Genomic DNA, 21,335 nt, shown 5'->3' on the forward strand with positions numbered 1-21,335 from the left:
CTTATGGCCATAAATGACATGGCAGTCTTTGTACTTCCACTGGTTTTTGTCTTAGTTAGTTCATGAAACCATTTGTTGATAAGCTTTAAATTGTTGTCATTTTTATAATTTTAACTATGGTGCAGGACAGGAAAAGTGCTCTTCAGGATGTTTTGCATGTATGTGTAGTTTGTGAAATGAATTTGAAATCTTCATCTTTGCATTACTGGCCCTTGAATGGCAGACGATGTGGCATTGTTAAAGTGCTTCAAACCTGACCAACTGGAAAGGATTTAGCAACTATTAGTGAAGAAATCTGATCAAGACCATGTGAAGTTGGGATACACTTACTGGAGTTTGAAAGTGCTTGTAAAATGGGTGGATTTTCTTAAAATGCATTAACTCAAAATAAAGTAAGTAAAACCTTATTTGCTGTATATAGCACCTTTTAAAACAGTTACAAAATGCCTCACACACAAGAAAAAACACCAACGAATACATAAAATCAATTAAAATATGAAACAAGGCACATGTCACCCTAGACATAAGTCTAGGATGAAGATCTACAAAAAGGCTTGCCTATAATGATGAGTTTTTTGGAAGCCACTGAAAACAGTCAAAAGATTCAGCAAATATGATAGTTTGGGGAAGATGATTCCAGAGGGTTGGGGATAAAACTGCAAAAGCGTGGTCCTATTCTGTTGGAGCACGGAATAGATAAAAGGCTGAGAGTAAGGAACAAGGAGATGTAACTTGGGGAAATACCATGTAGTGCAGAATATTTATTCTGCACTACACAGGAAGCCAATGGAGCGATAACAGAATAGCAGTAAGGTGGAAGTCCGTCTATATTATTTCTACACACTGTTAAGGCCTATGCCACGACCATCCAATCAATTTCTACACACAGAAAGCTTGCACACTATGTCCCATGCGTTTTATTTTTCTATTATTGTGAAATTTCCAATACGAGACAAAAGAAAACATCAACTCCATCCAATCTTGAGAAGGCATAAAGAGCAGCAACGAGGTTAACAGGCCATGGATGTGGAGATCCTCAGCACATAGCCTCAAAACACTGCAACATACGGAGCAGATCCTGGTCAGCAGCTGTGCTGGGATCAGTCTGTTCATCACCTTCTTCTGTAGATCTGATATTCTGTGTTTCAATGTTGTGCCAGAGATCCCAGCAGATCCATCTGTGCGCAATGGCGGAGTTGCCTCATTGCCCAGTTCGCACATGCAAAAAACAAAACAAAAAACTTTTCTCATGCTAAGCAAATTTACTGTATATTCAACATAAATACTATTGGCAAGTACTACTGCCAGTTAAAACCATGTAACATTTATTAGTGAATGACATCAGTGGGGGATCTATCAATTGTGTTGATTGATGCCTGAAGATGGATGATTAAGGCAAAATCATGTTGTGTTTAACTCTGTTTTTTTGTAAGGGGTCTTCATCAGGAAATCTACTGATGACTATTTCATATTGGCAAATGTAAATATACATTAAATGCATTGTGGGAAACCTCAAAAGATTCTCTAGAGTGGTATGACTGTAGTCACACCTTCAAGATCAAACAAGATAAACAGTAGCGGTTTTAGGCACGGGCGAACCGGGGCGGCATTTTTTCATGTCACGTGGGGGGCGGCACGAGCGCCAAAAAAAAAAAAAAAAAAAAAAAAAAAGTTTTCTATAACCGTATTCATCTGAAAATAAGACCTTGGTGGTTCTGCCTATGTTGCCGCCCTAGGCGAAATTACTGGCCTGCACCCTTTCATGTTACTACTCCAACCCCCCCGCCCCCGCGGCACCATCAGTCGGCATCAGGCGAGCTGGCCGCGGCACCATCCGGAGTCAGGCCGCTCACCTGTCAGATCCAGCAGACCTGACCGGGTGGGCGTGGTACCGGCCGGTGCCGCGGCCGGCTCGCGTGATGCCGACTGATGGTGCCGCGGCATATTGCAGGTCAATACGGTAGTCTAGAAAACTGGCGATTTTTTTTTTCTCGTGTGCCCCTAAGTAGATTGCGCCCTGGGCAGTTGCCCACACTGCATATAGCAGAAACCGTCCCTGTATAAGACGATATTTTTTCCATTGAAAATGCCCTGAAAAAACACCCTCGTCTAATATTGGGGTCTAAGCAAATACACATGTATTGTTGCATATGTAAACCAGTAGGTAGGCTCGCCTGATGCCGCGATTATCGGCGAATAGCCGCATTGCGCAGTCACTAATCAACCATGTTGTCTGTGTCATTGTCCGTTGTGCTGCTGCAGCCGCGTATGAACAAAAGTTGATTTATGATGAAAGGTATATATGGCAGTCTGTATGCGCCGCTCACCTGTCAGATCCGGCAGACCTGACAGGGTGGGCGCGGCACCGGTCGGCATTTAAGGGCATGAATAGGTAGGGAATTTATTTTATTTTTTATTTTATTTAGCATTTTAAGGTTGGGTAGGGGGGATTTATTTTATTTAAGGTAAGTTTTAAGGTATTTGTGTAGTTGCCAGGGTCCCTGCTCTAGGAGGGGCGCCTCTAGCGGCTGGAGGGGCACCGGTAGTTCACCGGGGAAGTTCTCGTTGTGTGTGTGTGTGTGTGTGTGTGTGTGTGTGTGTGTGTGTGTGTGTGTGTGTGTGTGTGTGTGTGGGAGGGGGGGCGGGGGGGGGTGCACACGGAAGGGCGCAAGGCAGCAATTTCGCCCAGGGCGGCAACATGGGCAGAACCGCCACTGAAGATAAAGACACGTTCAGCTCCACCCAAAAACTCTCTGTGGCCTGCCTGTCTACAGATGTCTGAAAAACAGCTAAATGTAAACCTTCTATAAGGCACCAGGTTAGTAAATATCATTGTATAGGACCAAGGATAAAGATGACAGAGTATAATAGAATATTTCTCCCCTAACTTACTTTATTTACTTTCCTTCAAAATTATTCACATATCTGCTTCAGTCTTCCTCTACACAACAGCCACAACCTCAGTCAAAGACCGGTGATTTCTGATTTCAAAACAGCTGAAATGATGACGGAAGGCTACATAACAAGAACGATCTGAATACTGATTTTTTTTCCCCTTTCTCAAAGTGAGTTTGGTTTCATCTTTGTTTCAAATGGAAAACAGTAGTCTTTTTTTTAACTTCAACCTCACCATGTTTGTGAACATAGGATCTTACCGCTACCCTGCCTTTGTGTTTTGTCTCCTGTTGTTTGCCATGATTGTCTCTGCAAACCTTGTCATTATACTGGTAATATCACAACAGAGGACGCTACATGAGCCCATGTACTTTTTCATTGTATGTCTGTCTATTAACTCTTTGTATGGTTCTGCTGGCTTCTTTCCCAGATTCCTAATGGACCTTCTATCTGATACTCATTTGATCTCACACTCAGCTTGTTACATTCAGATTTATGTGATTTATACCTATGCGTGCAATGAACTCACCATCCTGAGCGTTATGGCATATGATAGGTATGTTGCTATCTGTCAGCCTTTACACTATCACACCAAAATGACCCTTAAAACAGTGTCCAACCTGGCAGCTTTTGCATGGATCTGCTCAGCCATTTTCAATATAACATTAACTAGTCTGACTGCCAAGCTTCCTTTGTGTGGAAATAAGATACATAAAGTGTTCTGTGCCATGTGGAATATTTCAAAACTGTCATGTGTTACAACAGTTATCAACAACATTGTTGGGTTATTATTGGGTGGAACCACAGTTTCTTTTGTGGTGTCTTATGTATTTTATACCTATATTCGAATTATTCTTGTTTGTAGGAGAAGTTCATCTGAATTCAAAGGGAAAGCGTTACAAAGCTGTCTGCCACACACAGTTACATTTCTGATTTATTCCATCACAGGATTTAGTGATGTTGCCCTCAGCCGTGTAAATATTGAACAACTAAATCCATACGTAGCAGTAATTTTATCACTAGAATTTGTGGTGATTCCTCCACTTCTAAATCCTGTTGTCTATGGCCTTAAGTTACCAGAAATAAGAAAACATGTTTTTAAAATGTTATCATGGTAAAAAGAAAAAAAAATCATACTGGTGATGCCTGATAATAAACTCAGTGAAATTGTGAAAAAGTTTTTATACCTATGAATCCCTTGAATTTGGCATATAAAAAGGATAAAAAGGAATCTCAGTACTTTCACAGTAAAATGACTTACAAAGGGGTCTGCAAGTTGTCAGTCTTTGCATGGATCTCTAAGGCCTTTTCTGTATCAACATGTCTTTATTTGACCACCAAGACTTCCTTGTCATAATAAGAATGTAAAAACATACTGTGTCGTGTAGAATATTGCAGAGTTATCACTGTTACTTACATTTTATGCTTGTTAGTAGCCACAATGACAGCCACTCTGCCTTTATCTTATATCTTTCTTTTATTTAACTTTTATTTAACCAGGTTAGTCTGACTGAGATTGCAAGATCTCTTTTACAAGGGAACCCTCGCCAAGAAAACAGCAGCAGTTCCAAAATGAGTCACAACAAATAAATTAAGAACATACATTATAAAACATACAAAACAAAAGATATGAAGAATATTTGGCTAAAAGGGACACAGTATCAGATTCCAATGGAATCTGCCTCCATAACATTTGCAATTTTTTAAAATCATCTCACGGAACTGCAAATCAGTCTGCAGCTGGTTCTAGGCAAGTTTAGTATGGAACTTAGGAAAAGTCAACATGCAATGTCTTGTATATTCAATTGTGAATTTTATTCATGTGTACAAAAAGCTTATCAGAATATGATGACAAAGTGTTCAAAACCTGATTACCACACACTATTTAATTTGTTTATTTTACTGGGTTGACACAAAATCAGTTCTATCATGTAAATGTGCCAGATTTGACCACTTGTGTCCCTGGACAAGCTGAAGTTTATGTAAATAAATGAATTCACACAAGAAGGCGAAATACAAAGCTGAAGCCTTTAAAAGCAGGCTAATGTCAAATTGATACAGACCACACAACATAAAAATATTCTGACTGATATTCTTTATTGACACTGATAAATTCCACATATCAATAGATAATATATTTTCAGGACCCAGTTTGTGAAAAGGATAATAATGATAACAGCAACAACAACAATGATAAAATAATAATAATAAGAAGAAGAATATAGCAGTTTCAGACAATAAAACAGAAAACACAATGCAATCAAGAAAAAAAAGATAAACGACAATAGAATAAAAATCTTAAGAATAATTGAATAAAAGCATAACACAAGAAGAAAAATTAATTAAAAGCCATTTTCTAAAAACATTGTTTAAAAGAGTTTAGAAAGAGGGCTCAAAGGTAGCTTGTCCGATATTATATGATGTGAAGTCTTGCCTTGGATATTTACCGATGAATATACCTGATGAAGGTCAGAGAGAAACGTTGTAATCTTTAATAAATAATTCAGCAGGAAGCAAGACAGTGTGCGGGATTCTTTTCATTGTTTTAAATGAAAAGGTTCATGTGAATGGCTTGGGAGGGGTCGAGCATGTGATATGCCAGGAGATGGCCGGGGTGAGGATGGAGAGGTGTGATGGGACGCAGGATGCCTTGGAGTAACCCACACCCTGGGGTTCATTTGCAGAACCGGAATCCTCCAGGATGTCAAATTTGTTGGCCAGCTAGATGTCATGGGAAGGCAAAACAAAACAGGGACTCTGTTTTGCTGCACTTGCTCTTAAAGACGGTAATCCAGTGTTCCATTTGCTAGGGGTTAAAAATAACTGAAGCCTTCGATGTAGCACCCACTTTGTGCCAGGGAACTCCAGGCACAAGCCTCACCACTTAAAGTCGAGCTCACGGGTGACCAGTCCTGTTGTATTTGATGTCCTTGTCAGTTTGGTTCCACTCACTTTAATTACTGTATATAACTGGCATGGAGCTGCTATCAAATGGTGTTCTGTGGATGACCTAAGTCCCTTATTGTTAATGATTTTGGGGGTGGGTGGGTGGGTGGGGAGGTGTCGGTGCTGCTGGCATTTAGATGGCCGACCAAAAATTTACACCTATTGTTGTTGCCAATTTTATCTCTTTTGAGCCAGCCTCATTCACTACCTACCACCTTAATTCAGGTACAATTTTAATGCAATGGAAGAGCTTTTAAAAGAGTTTTAACACAACTATAAAGGACATAAGGTCCAGATACTTTTCATATCTTATTGCTGAACACCATCATAACTTCAAGATGCTGTTTATATCATTAACTCCCTTATCCCCCGGCCTCCTGATTCAGTGAAGTCTCTTCTACTGAGAGATATGAGACATTTTTCTCCATTTTGTCAATCATGCCATTTCTGTTAACTCTACATCATAATGAGGTGTATCAGATTTTGATTAATGACATAAAATCCTCCTCCTCCTCTCCTTTAGATGTTTTACCCACAGGGTTATATGAAAAAAGTCTCTGCACACCTGAATGTGTGACAGGTGCGTCCAAGACAGGTGGAAGTTTACAACAATGAGAGGAACACCACAGTCACCTAGCCCCTGAAGATAAAGACTTGAAAAAAAAAAAGCTAAAATATCCCAAGATAAAGTCAGAAACCTCTTTCAAAAACCTTGTGGGTGTTTGAAACAATGAGAAGAATCACGCACACTGTCTTGCTTCCTGCTGAATTATTTATTATACATTACAATGTTTCTCTCTGACCTTCATCAGCTATATTCATCGGTAAATATACAAGGCAAGACTCCACAACAGTGTAATAACCTTGAACTGAGAATCAGACAAGCTACCTCAGAGTCCTCTTTTTAACTCTTACTAAAACTAATTTTTAGAAAATGGCTTTTTATTATTTTTTCTTTTTGAGTTATCCCTTTATTCATTTAATTTTTCTCAAGATTTTTATTTCATTGTCTTTCAAGTATTTCCTTTCTTGGTTAGATTGTGTATTTTCTGTTTTTACATCTGTGAAACACTTTGCAAACTGCTATCCAAATAAAGTTTCTTCTTCTTCTTCTTCTTCTTCTTCTGCTTCTTCTTCTTCTTCGTCTTCTTCCTTTTGACAAATGGCCTCCTGAAAAAATATTATTTATTGATATATGGAATATATCAGTGTCAATTAAGAATCAGTCAATTTAAATATACTGTTTTTATGTTGTATGGTCTGTAACAATTTGACATCAGCCTGCTTTAATAGGCTTCAGTGTTGTATTTCAGCTTCTTGTGTAAATTAATTTATTTTTATAAACTTCCAGGGACACAGGTGGAAATAAAATATTTGGCCAAATCTGGCACATTTACACAATAAAAACAATTATGTGTTGACCATATTAAATAAACAAAGTACTGTGTTGTAAACACAGTACTTCGTATTCTGATGAGCTTTTCATACACATTAACAAAATTCACAATAAACTAAGGCAGAGTGGCTGTCACTGTGGCTACTAACAAGCATAAAATGTAAATAACAGTGATAGCTCTGCAATATTCTACATGACACAGTATGTTTTTACATTCTTATTATGACAAGGAAGTCTTGGTGGTCAAATAAAGACATGTTGATACAGAAAAGGCCTTCGAGATCCATGCAAAGACTGCCAACTGGCAAACGACTTTGTAAGTCATTTTACTGTGTAAAGGCTGACACAAAACAATATCCTTCTTATATGCCATTGGGGTCAGAATGGTAAATTCAAAGGATTCATAGGTATAAAAACATTTTCACTATTTCACTGGGGTTGTTATCAGAGATCACCAGACTGATTTTAAAGAGACTTAGATTTCTGTGTACAGATATGTCATTTACTTTAAAGCAAAAAAAAAAGAAAGAAAGAAAGAAAGAAAGAAAGAATCCAAAATACGGTAATATACTGTTAAAATAAATAACAGTAGATTGATTGTAAAATAACAGTAAAATACTGGCGTCCCTGCTGCCAGTATTTTACTGTTATTTTACAGTGAAATTCCTTACAGTGTGCATAAAATGCAAGCCTATCTACTGACTAAATGGTGTGAATAAAAAACTGTTCAGTGGAACACAAAGTAAAATAAACATCAATAAAATGGGTAGACCAGGCCAGGCCTACATCAAAAGACATTGATGGAGTAATAATTTTTAATGTAAACCAAAAAGACACTGATCATAAGGAAAACCAGACACTGGTAAGCCTAGACCTACAGGTAAAAGAATGAAATGTACAGAGTATTTACTAACAAGCATAACATGTCAATAACAGTGATAGTTTTCCAATATTCTACATGACACAGTAAGCTATTCAAAAGATGCAAAGGTATAAAAAGTTTTTTTCCCCACTATTTTAGGTTTGCCATCAGGCATCGCCAGTATGATTTCACTGCCATTTACACTTCTGTGTACAGTAAAATTCAAGCAGAAATGTGATTTACTTCAAAGCAAAATAATTAGAAATATTATAGAAATTGTAGAAGACCCTATTAAGTTTTTTTTTTTTTTTACCATGATAACATTTTTGAGATATGTTTTCTAATTTCTGGTAACTTAAGGCCATAAACAACAGGATTTAGAAGTGGAGGAATCACCACAAATTCTAGTGATAAAATTACTGCTACGTATGGATTCAGTTGTTCAATATTTACACGGCTGAGGGCAACATCACTAAATCCTGTGATGGAATAAATCAGAAATGTAACTGTGTGTGGCAGACAGCTTTGTAACGCTTTCCCTTTAAATTCAGATGAACTTCTCCTACAAACAAGAATAATTCGAATATAGGTATAAAATACATAAGACACCGCAATTAAAACTGTGGTTCCAACCAATAATAACCCAACAATGTTGTTGATAACTGTTCTAACACATGACAGTTTTGAAATATTCCAGATGGCACAGAAGACTTTATGTATCTTATTTCCACACAAAGGAAGCTTGGCAGTCAAATAAGTGCATGTTGTAACTGAAGAGGCTGAGACAATCCATGCAAAAGCTGCCAGCTTGGATACTGTTTTAAGGGTCATTTTGGTGTGATAGTGTAAAGGCTGACAGATAGCAACATACCTATCATATGCCATAACACTCAGGATGGTGAGTTCATTGGATGCATAGGTATAGATCACATAGATTTGAGTGAAACAAGCTGAGTGTGAGATCAAATGAGTATCAGATAGAAGGTCTATTAGGAATCTGGGGAAAAACCCAGCAGAACCATACAAAGAGTTAATAGACAGACATGCAATGAAAAAGTACATAGGCTCATGTAGCGTCCTCTGTTGTGATATTACCAGTATAATGACAAGGTTAGCAGAGACAATCATGGCAAACAACAGGAGACAAAACACAAAGGCAGGGTAGCGGTAAGATCCGATGTTCACAAACATGGTGAGGTTGAAGTAATATGGAAGAGTCCCGTTTTCCATTTCAGACAGACTTAACCAGATATTTTTTGATTCAGGAAAAAAAAAACTGTATTTAAGTCCTTTTGTCCTGCAACCTTTGGTCATCGTTTCACCAGTTATGCCATCAGAAATCAGTCTGATTTGACTGAGGCTGTGGCTGCTGTGTAGAGGAAGAATGAAATAGGTTTGTCATTCATTTTTAAGCAAAATCATTGGGAATACTGGAGCAATATGTAGTGAATACTCTGTTATCTGCAGCTTTGGTCCTATTGTAAGTACAATCATATTTACTAACCTGATGCCTTAGAGAAGGTTTACATTTAGCTGTTTTTCAGACATTTGTAGACAGACAGGCCACAGTGAGTTTTTGGGTGGAGCTGAACGTGGCTTTATCTTGTTTGATCTTGAAGGTGTGACTACACTCATACCACCAGAGAATTTTTAACAGCTTTTTTCGTCCGTTTCATGTTTTCCATATTCTTTGATATTGAAGTCCCTGAGTGAGAGTTCTAAGGAGGCAAATGTCTCTTTCTTGATAAACCCAAAATTCATTTCTATTTATGGTTTTTGAAAATATAATCAATACAGTTGTTTTTAAAGATTGGTCATATTTGCTTTATTAGAAATCACAATGGAAGGAGACAGCATGATTGAGTGAGATTGGCCTTTTTTCATCACTGTCAGCCCATTCCCACAAACACAGGTACACTAGCTTGCCTTTTACTTCAACATAAAAATAAAGGTTTATCCATTTCCCTTGGAAACCACAACATTCAACACTGACTTCTCGTTTCTTAACAGTTGCTATGACACATGCGCACAATGAAACATGTGTGTATACCCTGACAAATACAAAGCCGGAAGGGTGTGTGTGTGTGCGTGTGTGAGTGAGTGTGCGTGTGTGTGTGTGTGTGTGATGACACAGAGAAGAGAGAGAGGGGCAAGACTGAAAGTGGGAGAAATGTTTGATTTTTTTGGTGGGGGGTGATACAAGGGTGCAACTCAGGGACAGAGGTCAAAGTTGTAAATCATTTTGACAGAAACTGATAGGTATTACTCTTGACTGCCAATCAAACAAAGCAATATTTGTTAACAACTGACTTCACCGGGGGTTTCATCATTTGTGTTGACTGATGCTTTTTTATGGCACAATCCATGTTCTGTGTGAAACTCTGTTCTTTGTAAAGGATCTAATGACGTCTATTTAGTAGGGGAAATTATAATCTAACATCAAAAAAACAAAACAAAACAAAAAAAAAATACATTGGGGGAAAGTTTTAAAAATTCTCTAGAGTGGTATGAGTGTAGTCACACCTTCAAGATCAAACAAGATAAAGCCACGTTCAGCTCCACCCAAAAACTCACTGTGGCCTGTCTCTCTACAGATGTCTGAAAAACAGCTAAATGTAAACCTTCTCTAAGGCACCAGGTTAGTAAAAATCATTGTATAGGACCAAGGCTAAAGATGACAGAGTATAATTGAGTATTTCTCCACTAACTTACTTTAAATACTTTCCTTCAAAATTATTCACATATCTGCTTCAGTCTTCCTCTACACAACAGCCACAACTTCAGTCAAAGACTGGTGATTTCTGATTTCAAAACAGCTGAAATGATGACGGAAGGCTACATAACAAGAACGATCTGAATACTGATTTTTTTTCCCCTTTCTCAAAGTGGGTTTGCTTTCATCTTTGTTTCAAATGGAAAACAGTAGTCTTTTTTTTAACTTCAACCTCACCATGTTTGTGAACATAGGATCTTACCGCTACCCTGCCTTTGTGTTTTGTCTCCTGTTGTTTGCCATGATTGTCTCTGCTAACCTTGTCATTATACTGGTAATATCACAACAGAGGACGCTACATGAGCCCATGTACTTTTTCATTGTATGTCTGTCTATTAACTCTTTGTATGGTTCTGCTGGCTTCTTTCCCAGATTCCTAATGGACCTTCTATCTGATACTCATTTGATCTCACACTCAGCTTGTTACATTCAGATTTATGTGATTTATACCTATGCGTGCAATGAACTCACCATCCTGAGCGTTATGGCATATGATAGGTATGTTGCTATCTGTCAGCCTTTACACTATCACACCAAAATGACCCTTAAAACAGTATCCAAGCTGGCAGCTTTTGCATGGCTCTGCTCAGCCATTTTCAATATAACATTAACTAGTCTGACTGCCAAGCTTCCTTTGTGTGGAAATAAGATACATAAAGTGTTCTGTGCCATGTGGAATATTTCAAAACTGTCATGTGTTAGAACAGTTATCAACAACATTGTTGGGTTATTATTGGTTGGAACAACAGTTTTTATTGTGGTGTTTTATGTATTTTATACCTATATTCGAATTATTCTTGTTTGTAGGAGAAGTTCATCTGAATTCAAAGGGAAAGCGTTACAAAGCTGTCTGCCACACACAGTTACATTTCTGATTTATTCCATCACAGGATTTAGTGATGTTGCCCTCAGCCGTGTAAATATTGAACAACTAAATCCATACGTAGCAGTAATTTTATCACTAGAATTTGTGGTGATTCCTCCACTTCTAAATCCTGTTGTTTATGGCCTTAAGTTACCAGAAATTAGAAAACATATCTCAAAAATGTTATCATGGTAAAAAAAAAAAAAAAAAAACTTATCATACTGGCAATGCCTGATGGCAAACCTAAAATAGTGGGGAAAAAAACTTTTTATACCTTTGCATCTTTTGAATAGCTTACTGTGTCATGTAGAATATTGGAAAACTATCACTGTTATTAACATGTTATGCTTGTTAGTAAATACTCTGTACATTTCATTCTTTTACCTGTAGGTCTAGGCTTACCAGTGTCTGGTTTTCCTTATGATCCGTAAGTGGGCGGTCCTTAAACCAGAAGTTGGCATGGTTTGACCGGATATGGGTGGGGCTTAACCGGTATGTTATTCTAAGCCTGTAATTGATACAAGTTGATCAGAAGTTGCTATATTTATTGTTTATTGGAAAACTATTTTCAGAACAGCCTCAGAACTGAGCTTCAGACCAATGTTTTTGATCACAATAGTAAATGAACTATTTACAGAACAAATTTTTTAGAAACACAGAACATGAATATTCTTAAGTGCATCAATGAATACAACACATGCAGTAGGCAATTATGAAGTACTAGAGAGAGAGAGTATATATATACATATATATATATATATATATATATATATATATGTATATACACACACACACACACACACATTTCTATGTAGATAGATAGATAGATAGATAGATAGATAGAGGCCTATATAAAGCTTAATTTGTAAATTGTATACTACTACTATATTTATTTTTTATGAACTACAGTGAGAAAGTGTCAGACTCTCAGTGCATGCAGCCAAAATAAAATACAAATAATAAAGTCCTTTGTGTGTTCAGCTAATGTGTGTGTGTAAGTGGTGTGTGTGTTAAGACAGTGACTCTGCGACGCGAGTCGCATTCAGCCCTAACCCTAACCCTAACTCTGCTCAAAAGCAGCGCATCTCTTACCAGTCAAGTTTAGCAGAAACTCTACTGACCATCAGTGATTACAAACCGAGGGGAGAGCGAGCTGTGTGTGTGAGCGGGGCACACGGCGTAGGGGAGGGGCGCTGTGTGTGACTGGCCTATCACACAATGTGGACACAGTCAGCTACGCAGTGAGGATTTTCATTCATCACGAGCACGGATATTGACTCATATTACTCGGATCATACTCGTACTCGGCAAAAGTGCTTTATCCGTACCGGATACTCGTTTCAGCCGAGTATCCAGCTCAACCCTAATGTAAACCAGCCTGTAACACCACCAACTGTCTGCATTACAGCAAAAGTACAAGCTTACTGAACAATATTGGGCCCACACAATGAGCCAACTGTTTTTAAACATAAAGTACAGCATGCAAATAAACACAGTTTTCCCCACTGACCAATATGAAATCATCATACAGTATGCCTTCATACTTCATAATCTGATTAGAAAAGATCCATCTGAGATCCAAAAATAAACAAATGGGTATGCTAACCACCACCAACAACAATCATGAATTAAGACATATTTTCATTCTTTAGTTGACTGATTGAGCCCTCAATTCAAGTAATAATGGTAGACAACAAATAAAGATGAAAAAGAAATGAAAAGATGAAATGAATTTGCTGTATTTTGGGGCTTAGCCCACATCTTGTTTACATTTGTAATTTTGATTAATATCGGAGTCAAATTTCAAAAAAAAAAAAAAAAAAAAAAAAGACTGGGTTAGTAATAATTCATTTTATTTTTTCAAAAAAACTGCAGTTCAATCTTGCTGCATTTGTTTCTGTTTCTGAAAGTTATTTTGCAAGTCTGTAGGCTATAATTTGTAGATAAAAGCTGTGGTGTTGCAGCTAACTGCTATAGTTTATAGGACAAAAAAACTTCCCTCAAATTCTTTTACTCTCTCTCTACTGATGTTTTTAGGGCATTTTCAGCAATAACATTATACATGGCTAAGTAATGTATGATAGTGGTTACAATGGTCTGTTTCTGCCTATGTTTTTCACTATACAAAATCTTCAGTAATCATGATCCTCATTATAAAAGGCAACTATGTAAGTGGCTACCAATCTTGTCAATCTTGTGTTGTCTGTGATTTGTCTCACAGTAGCTGTTAGCTAAACTAACTTTCATCTGTTGAAATGTTTCATCTATTGAAATGTCTCACTTGTAGGCACTACTCTTTTGTCAGCATGTGTCAGGGGGGCAGGGCTGGAGTGCTGACGTAGGTCTACTTTGTAAACTGAACCTGTGTAGGGGCTGGGGCTGTGCCGGGTGATCTGCCTCCTCAGTCTCCTCGGGGGGGGGGGGGGGGGGGGGGGTTGGGGGGGGGGGTCTTTATACTCAGGGTCATTATGGCTCTGTTCCCACCTGGTATCAAATTGCGTCTTTGGTGTTCCAAACACAAGTTGGCAGCTATCAGTCTGTCTGTACATATACCTGGCATTAACAGTCTCCACATGCCATGTGGACCAGTGTCCCAGCCCTCCAAACGCGTCCTGAGATCCAATCCCTCAGGACACATTGAGGACGCACTGCTGCTGTTTCCACCTGTACTTAGAGATGTCAACTTGTTATCAGATTTCTGAGGACGGAAGTTACTACCAGATGGGAACGGGGCCTATGATTGGGTCTCTCAACGCCCATCTGGTATGTGCCTAGGATTAAGGTTAGGGGTCCACAGCAGATGCCAAATAGAAGTGGTATACATTATCTGAAAGCTGAGAACCTGAAGAATGATTTGACATGCTGGATGAGGTGTGAGCTGCCATCAAGGAGGAAAGAACCAGCAAACAGTGGCCTTGAAGCATCAAGGAGCCTGGATAAAGTGGGAGCAGGTGCTGGAGTGGAAGATCACCTGGCAAGACATTTGAATGGCGGAGTCCCATGGGATCATGTTCCTGATTCATGGTGTCCACATTATCATTCCAAGCCCATCCAACCTGTTCTCATGAGGCAAAGTGTAATCACCACCTTGCTGCTTATATTCATGATTCTGAACATGATTTTTTAACAACAAACCCAAAGCTGAAAAAATATTCTGTTGGGGACTAATTAGACACTGTTTTCCAGCCCTTTTGCTTGCTCACATTTGAAACTATGTTGTTTCAATATCACTCCATTCTAAGGGTGCACTCCAAACATAAATATGACTGGGGTTTATCAACAAATATTCACCACCTTCAAACCCTTTCAACCAAGGACTACAGTATCAAACACATGGACTGCATGGAAGAGACAAACCTTTGTCATGCAAACAATATTAATTACTCATTCAAAATATGTAGCCTACTACTATTGGCACTTCTAGTGCCCATCAAAACAAGGCAACATTTGTTAAAAACTGACCTCACCGGGGGTTTCATCATTTGTGTTGACTGATGCTTTTTTATGGCACAATCCATGTTCTGTGTGAAACTCTGTTCTTTGTAAATGATCTAATGACGTTTATTTAGTATGGGAAAAATATAATCTAACATCAAAAAACCAAAAAATGCATTGGGGGAAAGTTTTAAAAATTCTCTAGAGTGGTATTACTGTAGTCACACCTTCAAGATCAAACAAGATAAAGACATGTTCAGCTCCACCCATGAACTCACTGTGGCCTGTCTGTCTACAGATGTCTGAAAAACAGCTAAATGTAAACCTTCTCTAAGGCACCAGGTTAGTAAATATCATTGTATAGGACCAAGGCTAAAGGTAACAGAGTATAACAGTATTTCTACACTAACTTATTTAATTACTTACTTAATTACTTACTTATTTAATTATTCACATATCTGCTTCAGTCTTCCTCTACACAACAGCCACAACCTCAATCAAAGACTGGTGAGTTCTGATTTCAAAACAGGGGAAACGATGACGGAAGGCTAAATAACAAGAACGATCTAAATACTGACTTTTTCCCCTTTCTCAAAGTGGGTTTGCTTTCATCTTTGTTTCAAATGGAAAACGGTAGTCTTTTTTTTAACTTCAACCTCACCATGTTTGTGAACATAGGATCTTACCGCTACCCTGCCTTTGTGTTTTGTCTCCTGTTGTTTGCCATGATTGTCTCTGCTAACCTTGTCATTATACTGGTAATATCAAAACAGAGGACACTACATGAGCCCATGTACTTTTTCATTGTATGTCTGTCTATTAACTCTTTGTATGGTTCTGCAGGCTTCTTTCCTAGATTCCTAATGGACCTTCTTTCAAATACTCATTTGATCACACATTCAGCTTGTTACACTCAGATTTATGTGATTTATACCTACGCATCATTTGAACTTACCATCCTGAGCATCATGGCATATGATAGGTATATTGCTGTATGCCATCCTTTACACTATCACAGTAAAATGACCTCTAAAACAGTCTGTAAGTTGGCAGCTTTTGCATGGATCTGTCCATCCTTTTCTGTCGCAACATGTCTTTATTTGACAATCAGACTTCCTTTGTGTGGTAATAAGATTGTAAAAGTATTCTGTGCCATTTGGAATATTGCCAAACTGTCATGCGTTAGTACTGTTATCAACAACATTGTTGGCTTGTTAGTAGCCACAACAACAGTGTTCCTGCCCTTAGCTTATGTCTTGTATACTTACTTGCGAATTCTGCTTGTGTGTAGGAAAAGCTCAGCAGAATTCAAGGGTAAAGTTTTGCAAACCTGTTTACCACACACTGTTTCCTTTGTTAATTACTGCATCACTGCATTTTGTGATATTGCCCTCAGTCGAATTAATGTTGAAAAGTTAAATCCATTTGTTGCTATACTGTTATCACTGGAGTTTGTGGTGATTCCTCCAATTCTGAACCCTCTTGTCTACGGCCTTAAGTTACCAGAAATCAGAAGACATATTGTCAGAATGTTACCATGGTCAAAAACAACTATATAGACTGATACTCTAAAAAATTCCATTTTTTAATTTCTCAATTTGTACCATTTCTTAAAATGGTAGAAAGGTCTGACTGAGGGTCACTTTAACTACTAGAAATCCAAGTCTAGAAGTGTAAGCCATAACTTCAAGTGTAAAACTCAAAACAGAGCCTCACTTCTTCAATTCCACTGCAAAACAAAGTGACTACATCATGACTATACATTTACCCACTGAAAGACTTGACAAGATTACTAAACCTGCTTACCTAATAAAAGAAGTAATTTAAATATCATGCATGGTGTATTATCTTATGTAGGTTTCTTTGTATTGGATTAGCGAGAATTTTTGCATGCATAAAATCTCTGCTCTTTAGGAGTAGGGTTTGCTACATCTTTTATACACAATGTTTTTTTTTTTCAGATGCATGTTATATTGTGTAAGGATTTCATCTGTATGCTTGTATCGCTTGTAAAAGGATTTTGAATTACTCGTTTTGTGAGTAGAGTGACACTGAGATGAGAATTCTTACAAGTGTATCGGTTAAATTTACAGTACTGCAACCAATGTGATCATAAAAGTTAGACAACTTCCTTATTACACCATAGCACATGCTTTATTTGCTTAAACGGATGTCTTTTTGATTTTAAAGCATCTAATAATAATAATAAGGCCCGGTCTCCCATAGTGCAAAGTCTGGTACTAGGGGGATTGAGGAGGTTGGCAGTGCGGCGGGTGCGTGAGGAAGTCTGAGGAGTGAGGAGTTCTTTAAGATAGTGTGGAGCATGTCCATGAATGCACTGATGTGTGATGAGGGAGACCTTATATTGAATTCTGAGTTCAATGGGCAGCCAGTGGAGTGATTTGAAGATGGGTGTGATGTGGTCATGCTTGCGCGCCCTCGTCAGGACCCTAGCAGCGCTTTTCTGGATGCATTGAAGCCTCTGGATGCTTTTACTAGGGATCCCAATGAGGAGTGCATTACAGTAGTCCAGCCTGGAGGAGACAAAGGTGTGGTTGAGCTTTTCAGCATCTGCCAGGTTGAGTGATGGATGGAGTTTTGCAACGTTCCTGAGGTGGTAAAAAGAAGTCTTGCACAGGTGTTTGATGTGGGTCTCGAATGTAAGGTGAGGGTCCATTTTAACACCGAGGTTGGCGACTGAAGTAGACAGGGGGATGTTTTCACTGGAGAAAGAGATACTGATAAGGGTGGATGATCTGACCTGGTGTGGAGTGCCAACAAGGATGGCTTCAGTGTTGGAGCTGTTAAGTTGTAAGAAGTTTAGCTTCATCCATGCCTTTATCTCCTCCAGGCAGGTAGTGAGTGAGGAGGATGTTGTGGTCCACAGTGTCAAATGCAGCTGTAAGATCCAAAAGTTTGAAGAGGGATGGGGAGCCGGTGTCAGCTGTCATCAGAAGATGACGAGGCAACTTTTTCCTGAAAAAAGTGATGAAGCTGTTGCACCGCCCCTCTGAGATATCAGAGATGGGGAGTCCTTGTGGTTTGAGGAGATGGTTTAAGGTGGAGAACAATTTCTTGGAGTTGCCAGGGCTATTGTTGATGATGTTTGAGTAGAACTGTGACCTTCCATCCCTGAGAGATTTAGCATAGGCCTTTTGATGTTCTTTATAGGCTTGCTTGTGTATGGTCAGCCCTGATGCTATGAAGCGCCTCTCCAGGACATGCCCAGCCTTCTTCACCTCCCACAGCTCACTGGTGTACCATGGGGCTGAGTGCAAGAAGGTTCTGGTCTTCAGAGATGCATGGAAATCCAGCAGGGTGTTTAGTGACTGGTTGTAGTATTCAACTGCCTCCGTGACTGAGGCGAGGTCCGCAGGATTGGAGGAGAGATGTTGAAGGTCAGAGGCCAGGGCATCTGTGCTTATGCTTTTCAAGTTCCTGAAATGGATCTCCCGCTTGGGCCTGGTGTATGGGGAGGGGAAAGACAGCTCCAATGAGATGGTCTTGTGGTCTGATACACCCAGATCATACACCTGCAAGTTGCTGATGGGAGCGGAATTTGTGATGATCAGGTCTAGAGTGTGTCCCTTTAAGTGTGTGGGGACATCAATGTGCTGTCGGAGGTTGAGACAGTCCAGTAGTGGAAGGAAACCGGTGTCTCGGAAGTGCCGGTCCCTGCCAGGTTCGGCCTTGTCAATGCAAGGCCACTGGCAAATAAAACATTTATTTTAAGGGATTTCTTTATGTCCCATGGATTGGATTTTCTTTGTGTAACGGAGACGTGGCTGAGTACTGGTGAGTCCACCCCTCTTACTGATCTCTCACCACCTGATTGCTGCTATTTTAACTCCCCGCAATCATCTGGCTGAAAAGGAGGAGGAGTCGCAGTTGTTTATAAAAATGACTTTAAATGCCGGCAGATCTACCTCCAATCCTCCATCACAAGCTTTGAACTCTGCCTATTTGAACTGGGCCACTCTCATGTTAGCTTGTGCGCTGTCATTTATCGACCACCAAAGTACAATAAGAGCTTTATAAGTGACTTCTCCGAATTTCTGGCCGAAATTCTGCCAAAATACGATCGTGTCCTTATTATTGGTGATTTTAATATTCACACCTGTTGTCCTGACGAGCCAATCTCCAGGAACTTTTTAAATGTTATTGACTCTTTTAACTTCGTGCAGTCTGTGTCTGGTCCTACTCATGAACTCGGGCACACACTCTACTTAGTGCTCTAGCATGGTCTGTGTGTTTCCAACATGGACATTTGCCCCCCCCCCCCCTAAATGAGAATAAGACTGAAGTAATGCTGTTTGGACCAAGTTGCTGTCCCCCCCCCTCCAACATTGACCTTGGCCCGCTATCATCGTATCTCAAGGACTGTGTCACTAACCTGGGGGTTAAGTTCGATCCTGATTTTAAATTTGAGAAACAAATCAGCGGTGTAGTACAAAAAAGCTTTTATCAATTACGTCAAATAGCAAAGGTGAAACCCATTTTATCTAAGCCCGATTTGGAGAAATTAATCCACGCTTTTGTTACAACCCGCCTTGACTATTGTAATTCCTTGTACATAGGAATTAGCCAGGCTTCCCTTGCTCGTCTCCGACTCGTGCAGAATTCTGCTGCACGCCTGCTAACCCAGTCCCGCAGGTGTGAGCACATCACTCCCATCTTGGCGTCCCTACACTGGCTCCCCGTGCACTACAGAATCAACTTTAAACTTCTGTTACTTGTTTTTAAATGCCTAAACAACCTTGCCCCTCCTTACCTATCTGTTCTGCTTCAGCCTTACTGCCCGCTTCGATCCCTAAGATCAGCCGATCAGCTGTTGCTGGCAGTCCCTAAAACACGGCTAAAGCTCAGAGGTGACAGAGCGTTTCACGCCGCTGCCCCCAAGCTTTGGAATGAGTTGCCTTTAAAGGTCAGACAGGCCTCCTCACTCCCCGTTTTTAAATCCCTTTTAAAAACACACTTTTACTCTGTGGCCTTTAATACCTTGTAGGCTGTTATCTTGTAAAAAGGCACCTGCTGTGAGCTTGTTCTGTCTCTCCATTTTTTTTCCTTGACTTGTTCTTTATTCTTGTTTTTAAATGTTTTATTTATATAAAACATTTAACATAAAAAAACATAAACGCACTGTTTATTTATGCCTTTTATTTTTCTTACTTTGTTTCTTATCCTGACTGTTTTATTTAGGTTCATTGTTAAATCAGCAGCAAATGTCAGAGATTCCAGGGCTGAGGACTGAGTCCGGGCTGAAATCTCTAATAGGAGAGGTTTCAGAGTCTAAGGAATTAAGAGGTTGGGCTGTCGGCATCCCTGCGGGGGGTGACCGGGAAGTCTGAGTCAGCTACTGCTGTGACTCGACACTGGGGAGCAGGCTGTGAATTCAGATCTAGAAGGGAGACGTCCTGTGATGGATCTTTAGAGTTCATTACGATCTGAATAAGACCAGAGTGTGGAACCTGTGTCCAGCGGGACTGTAAGACTCTGAGTGAAGGACTCAAGAGCAAATAGTGTGATGTATTATTAAGGGCGACGTCCCTTACAAAAAAAAAAAAAAAAAACAGACCCGACCAACCAAATTCCTGATGGTTCAGAGCCAGGGACAAGAGATACTAGCTGAAATCTCTGACAGAGCTAGTTTTGAATTTAAACTCAAATTTTGTCTAGTCTGGTGGCAAGGAGTCGCGGGCGTGATATAGGCTATCACGCCCTGGACCCTTGGCCTATTGCCTTTTGGTGGCAAGGAGCCGCAGGGGTGATAAGGCCTATCACGCCCTGGGCCCTTGGCCGTCTAGCTCAGGCAGTGTACTGAGCCTGTTGTTATTTTATGTTATTTTATATTTTATGTTACTGTATTTTATTATTGCTATCATTCTAAATTTTTATTTCCCTTTTTATTGACTGTTTTTATTGTTTTAATTTGTGTCTTGTTGCTTTTAATGTTTCTGTAAAGCACTTTGAATTACCTTGTGTTAAATTGTGCTATATAAATAAACTTAAAAAAAAAAAAAAAAAAAAAAAAAATTATATGTCTTACTGTGCAGCACTTTGGCTACCCCTGTGGTTCTTTTAAATGTGCTATACAAATAAAGTTGTATTGTATTGTATTGTATTGTATAGAAGGTTAGCTTGCATTTGAATGCAAGGCATTCAG

At 39.2% G+C, this 21,335-nt stretch overlaps 4 protein-coding genes across 4 annotated transcripts; 3 read left to right on the top strand and 1 right to left on the bottom strand.

The window, feature by feature from the left end:
* Window positions 1-3,092: 3,092 nt before the first annotated feature.
* Window positions 3,093-4,001, top strand: LOC115379982 (olfactory receptor 6N1-like; the record flags this gene model as incomplete). Its single annotated transcript, XM_030080980.1, has 1 exon — window positions 3,093-4,001. A coding segment is annotated over exon 1 (909 nt), but the record flags the coding sequence as incomplete, so codon positions are not given.
* Window positions 4,002-8,408: 4,407 nt separating this feature from the next.
* LOC115379532 (olfactory receptor 6N1-like) lies at window positions 8,409-9,329 on the bottom strand. Its single transcript, XM_030080239.1, has one exon. The coding sequence runs from the start codon at window positions 9,327-9,329 to the stop codon at window positions 8,409-8,411; it is 921 nt and encodes a 306-aa protein (XP_029936099.1).
* Window positions 9,330-11,011: 1,682 nt separating this feature from the next.
* Window positions 11,012-11,932, top strand: LOC115379533 (olfactory receptor 6N1-like). Its single transcript, XM_030080240.1, has one exon. It carries the CDS (start codon window positions 11,012-11,014, stop codon window positions 11,930-11,932), a length of 921 nt encoding a protein of 306 aa, XP_029936100.1.
* A 3,863-nt stretch (window positions 11,933-15,795) lies between these two features.
* On the top strand, window positions 15,796-16,731 carry LOC115379534 (olfactory receptor 142-like). The gene has a single exon (XM_030080241.1). It carries the CDS (start codon window positions 15,796-15,798, stop codon window positions 16,729-16,731), a length of 936 nt encoding a protein of 311 aa, XP_029936101.1.
* The last annotated feature ends 4,604 nt before the right edge of the window (window positions 16,732-21,335 follow it).

The sequence above is a fragment of the Myripristis murdjan genome, chromosome 21 (assembly GCF_902150065.1).
Source record: "Myripristis murdjan chromosome 21, fMyrMur1.1, whole genome shotgun sequence".
Lineage (NCBI taxonomy): Eukaryota > Metazoa > Chordata > Actinopteri > Holocentriformes > Holocentridae > Myripristis > Myripristis murdjan.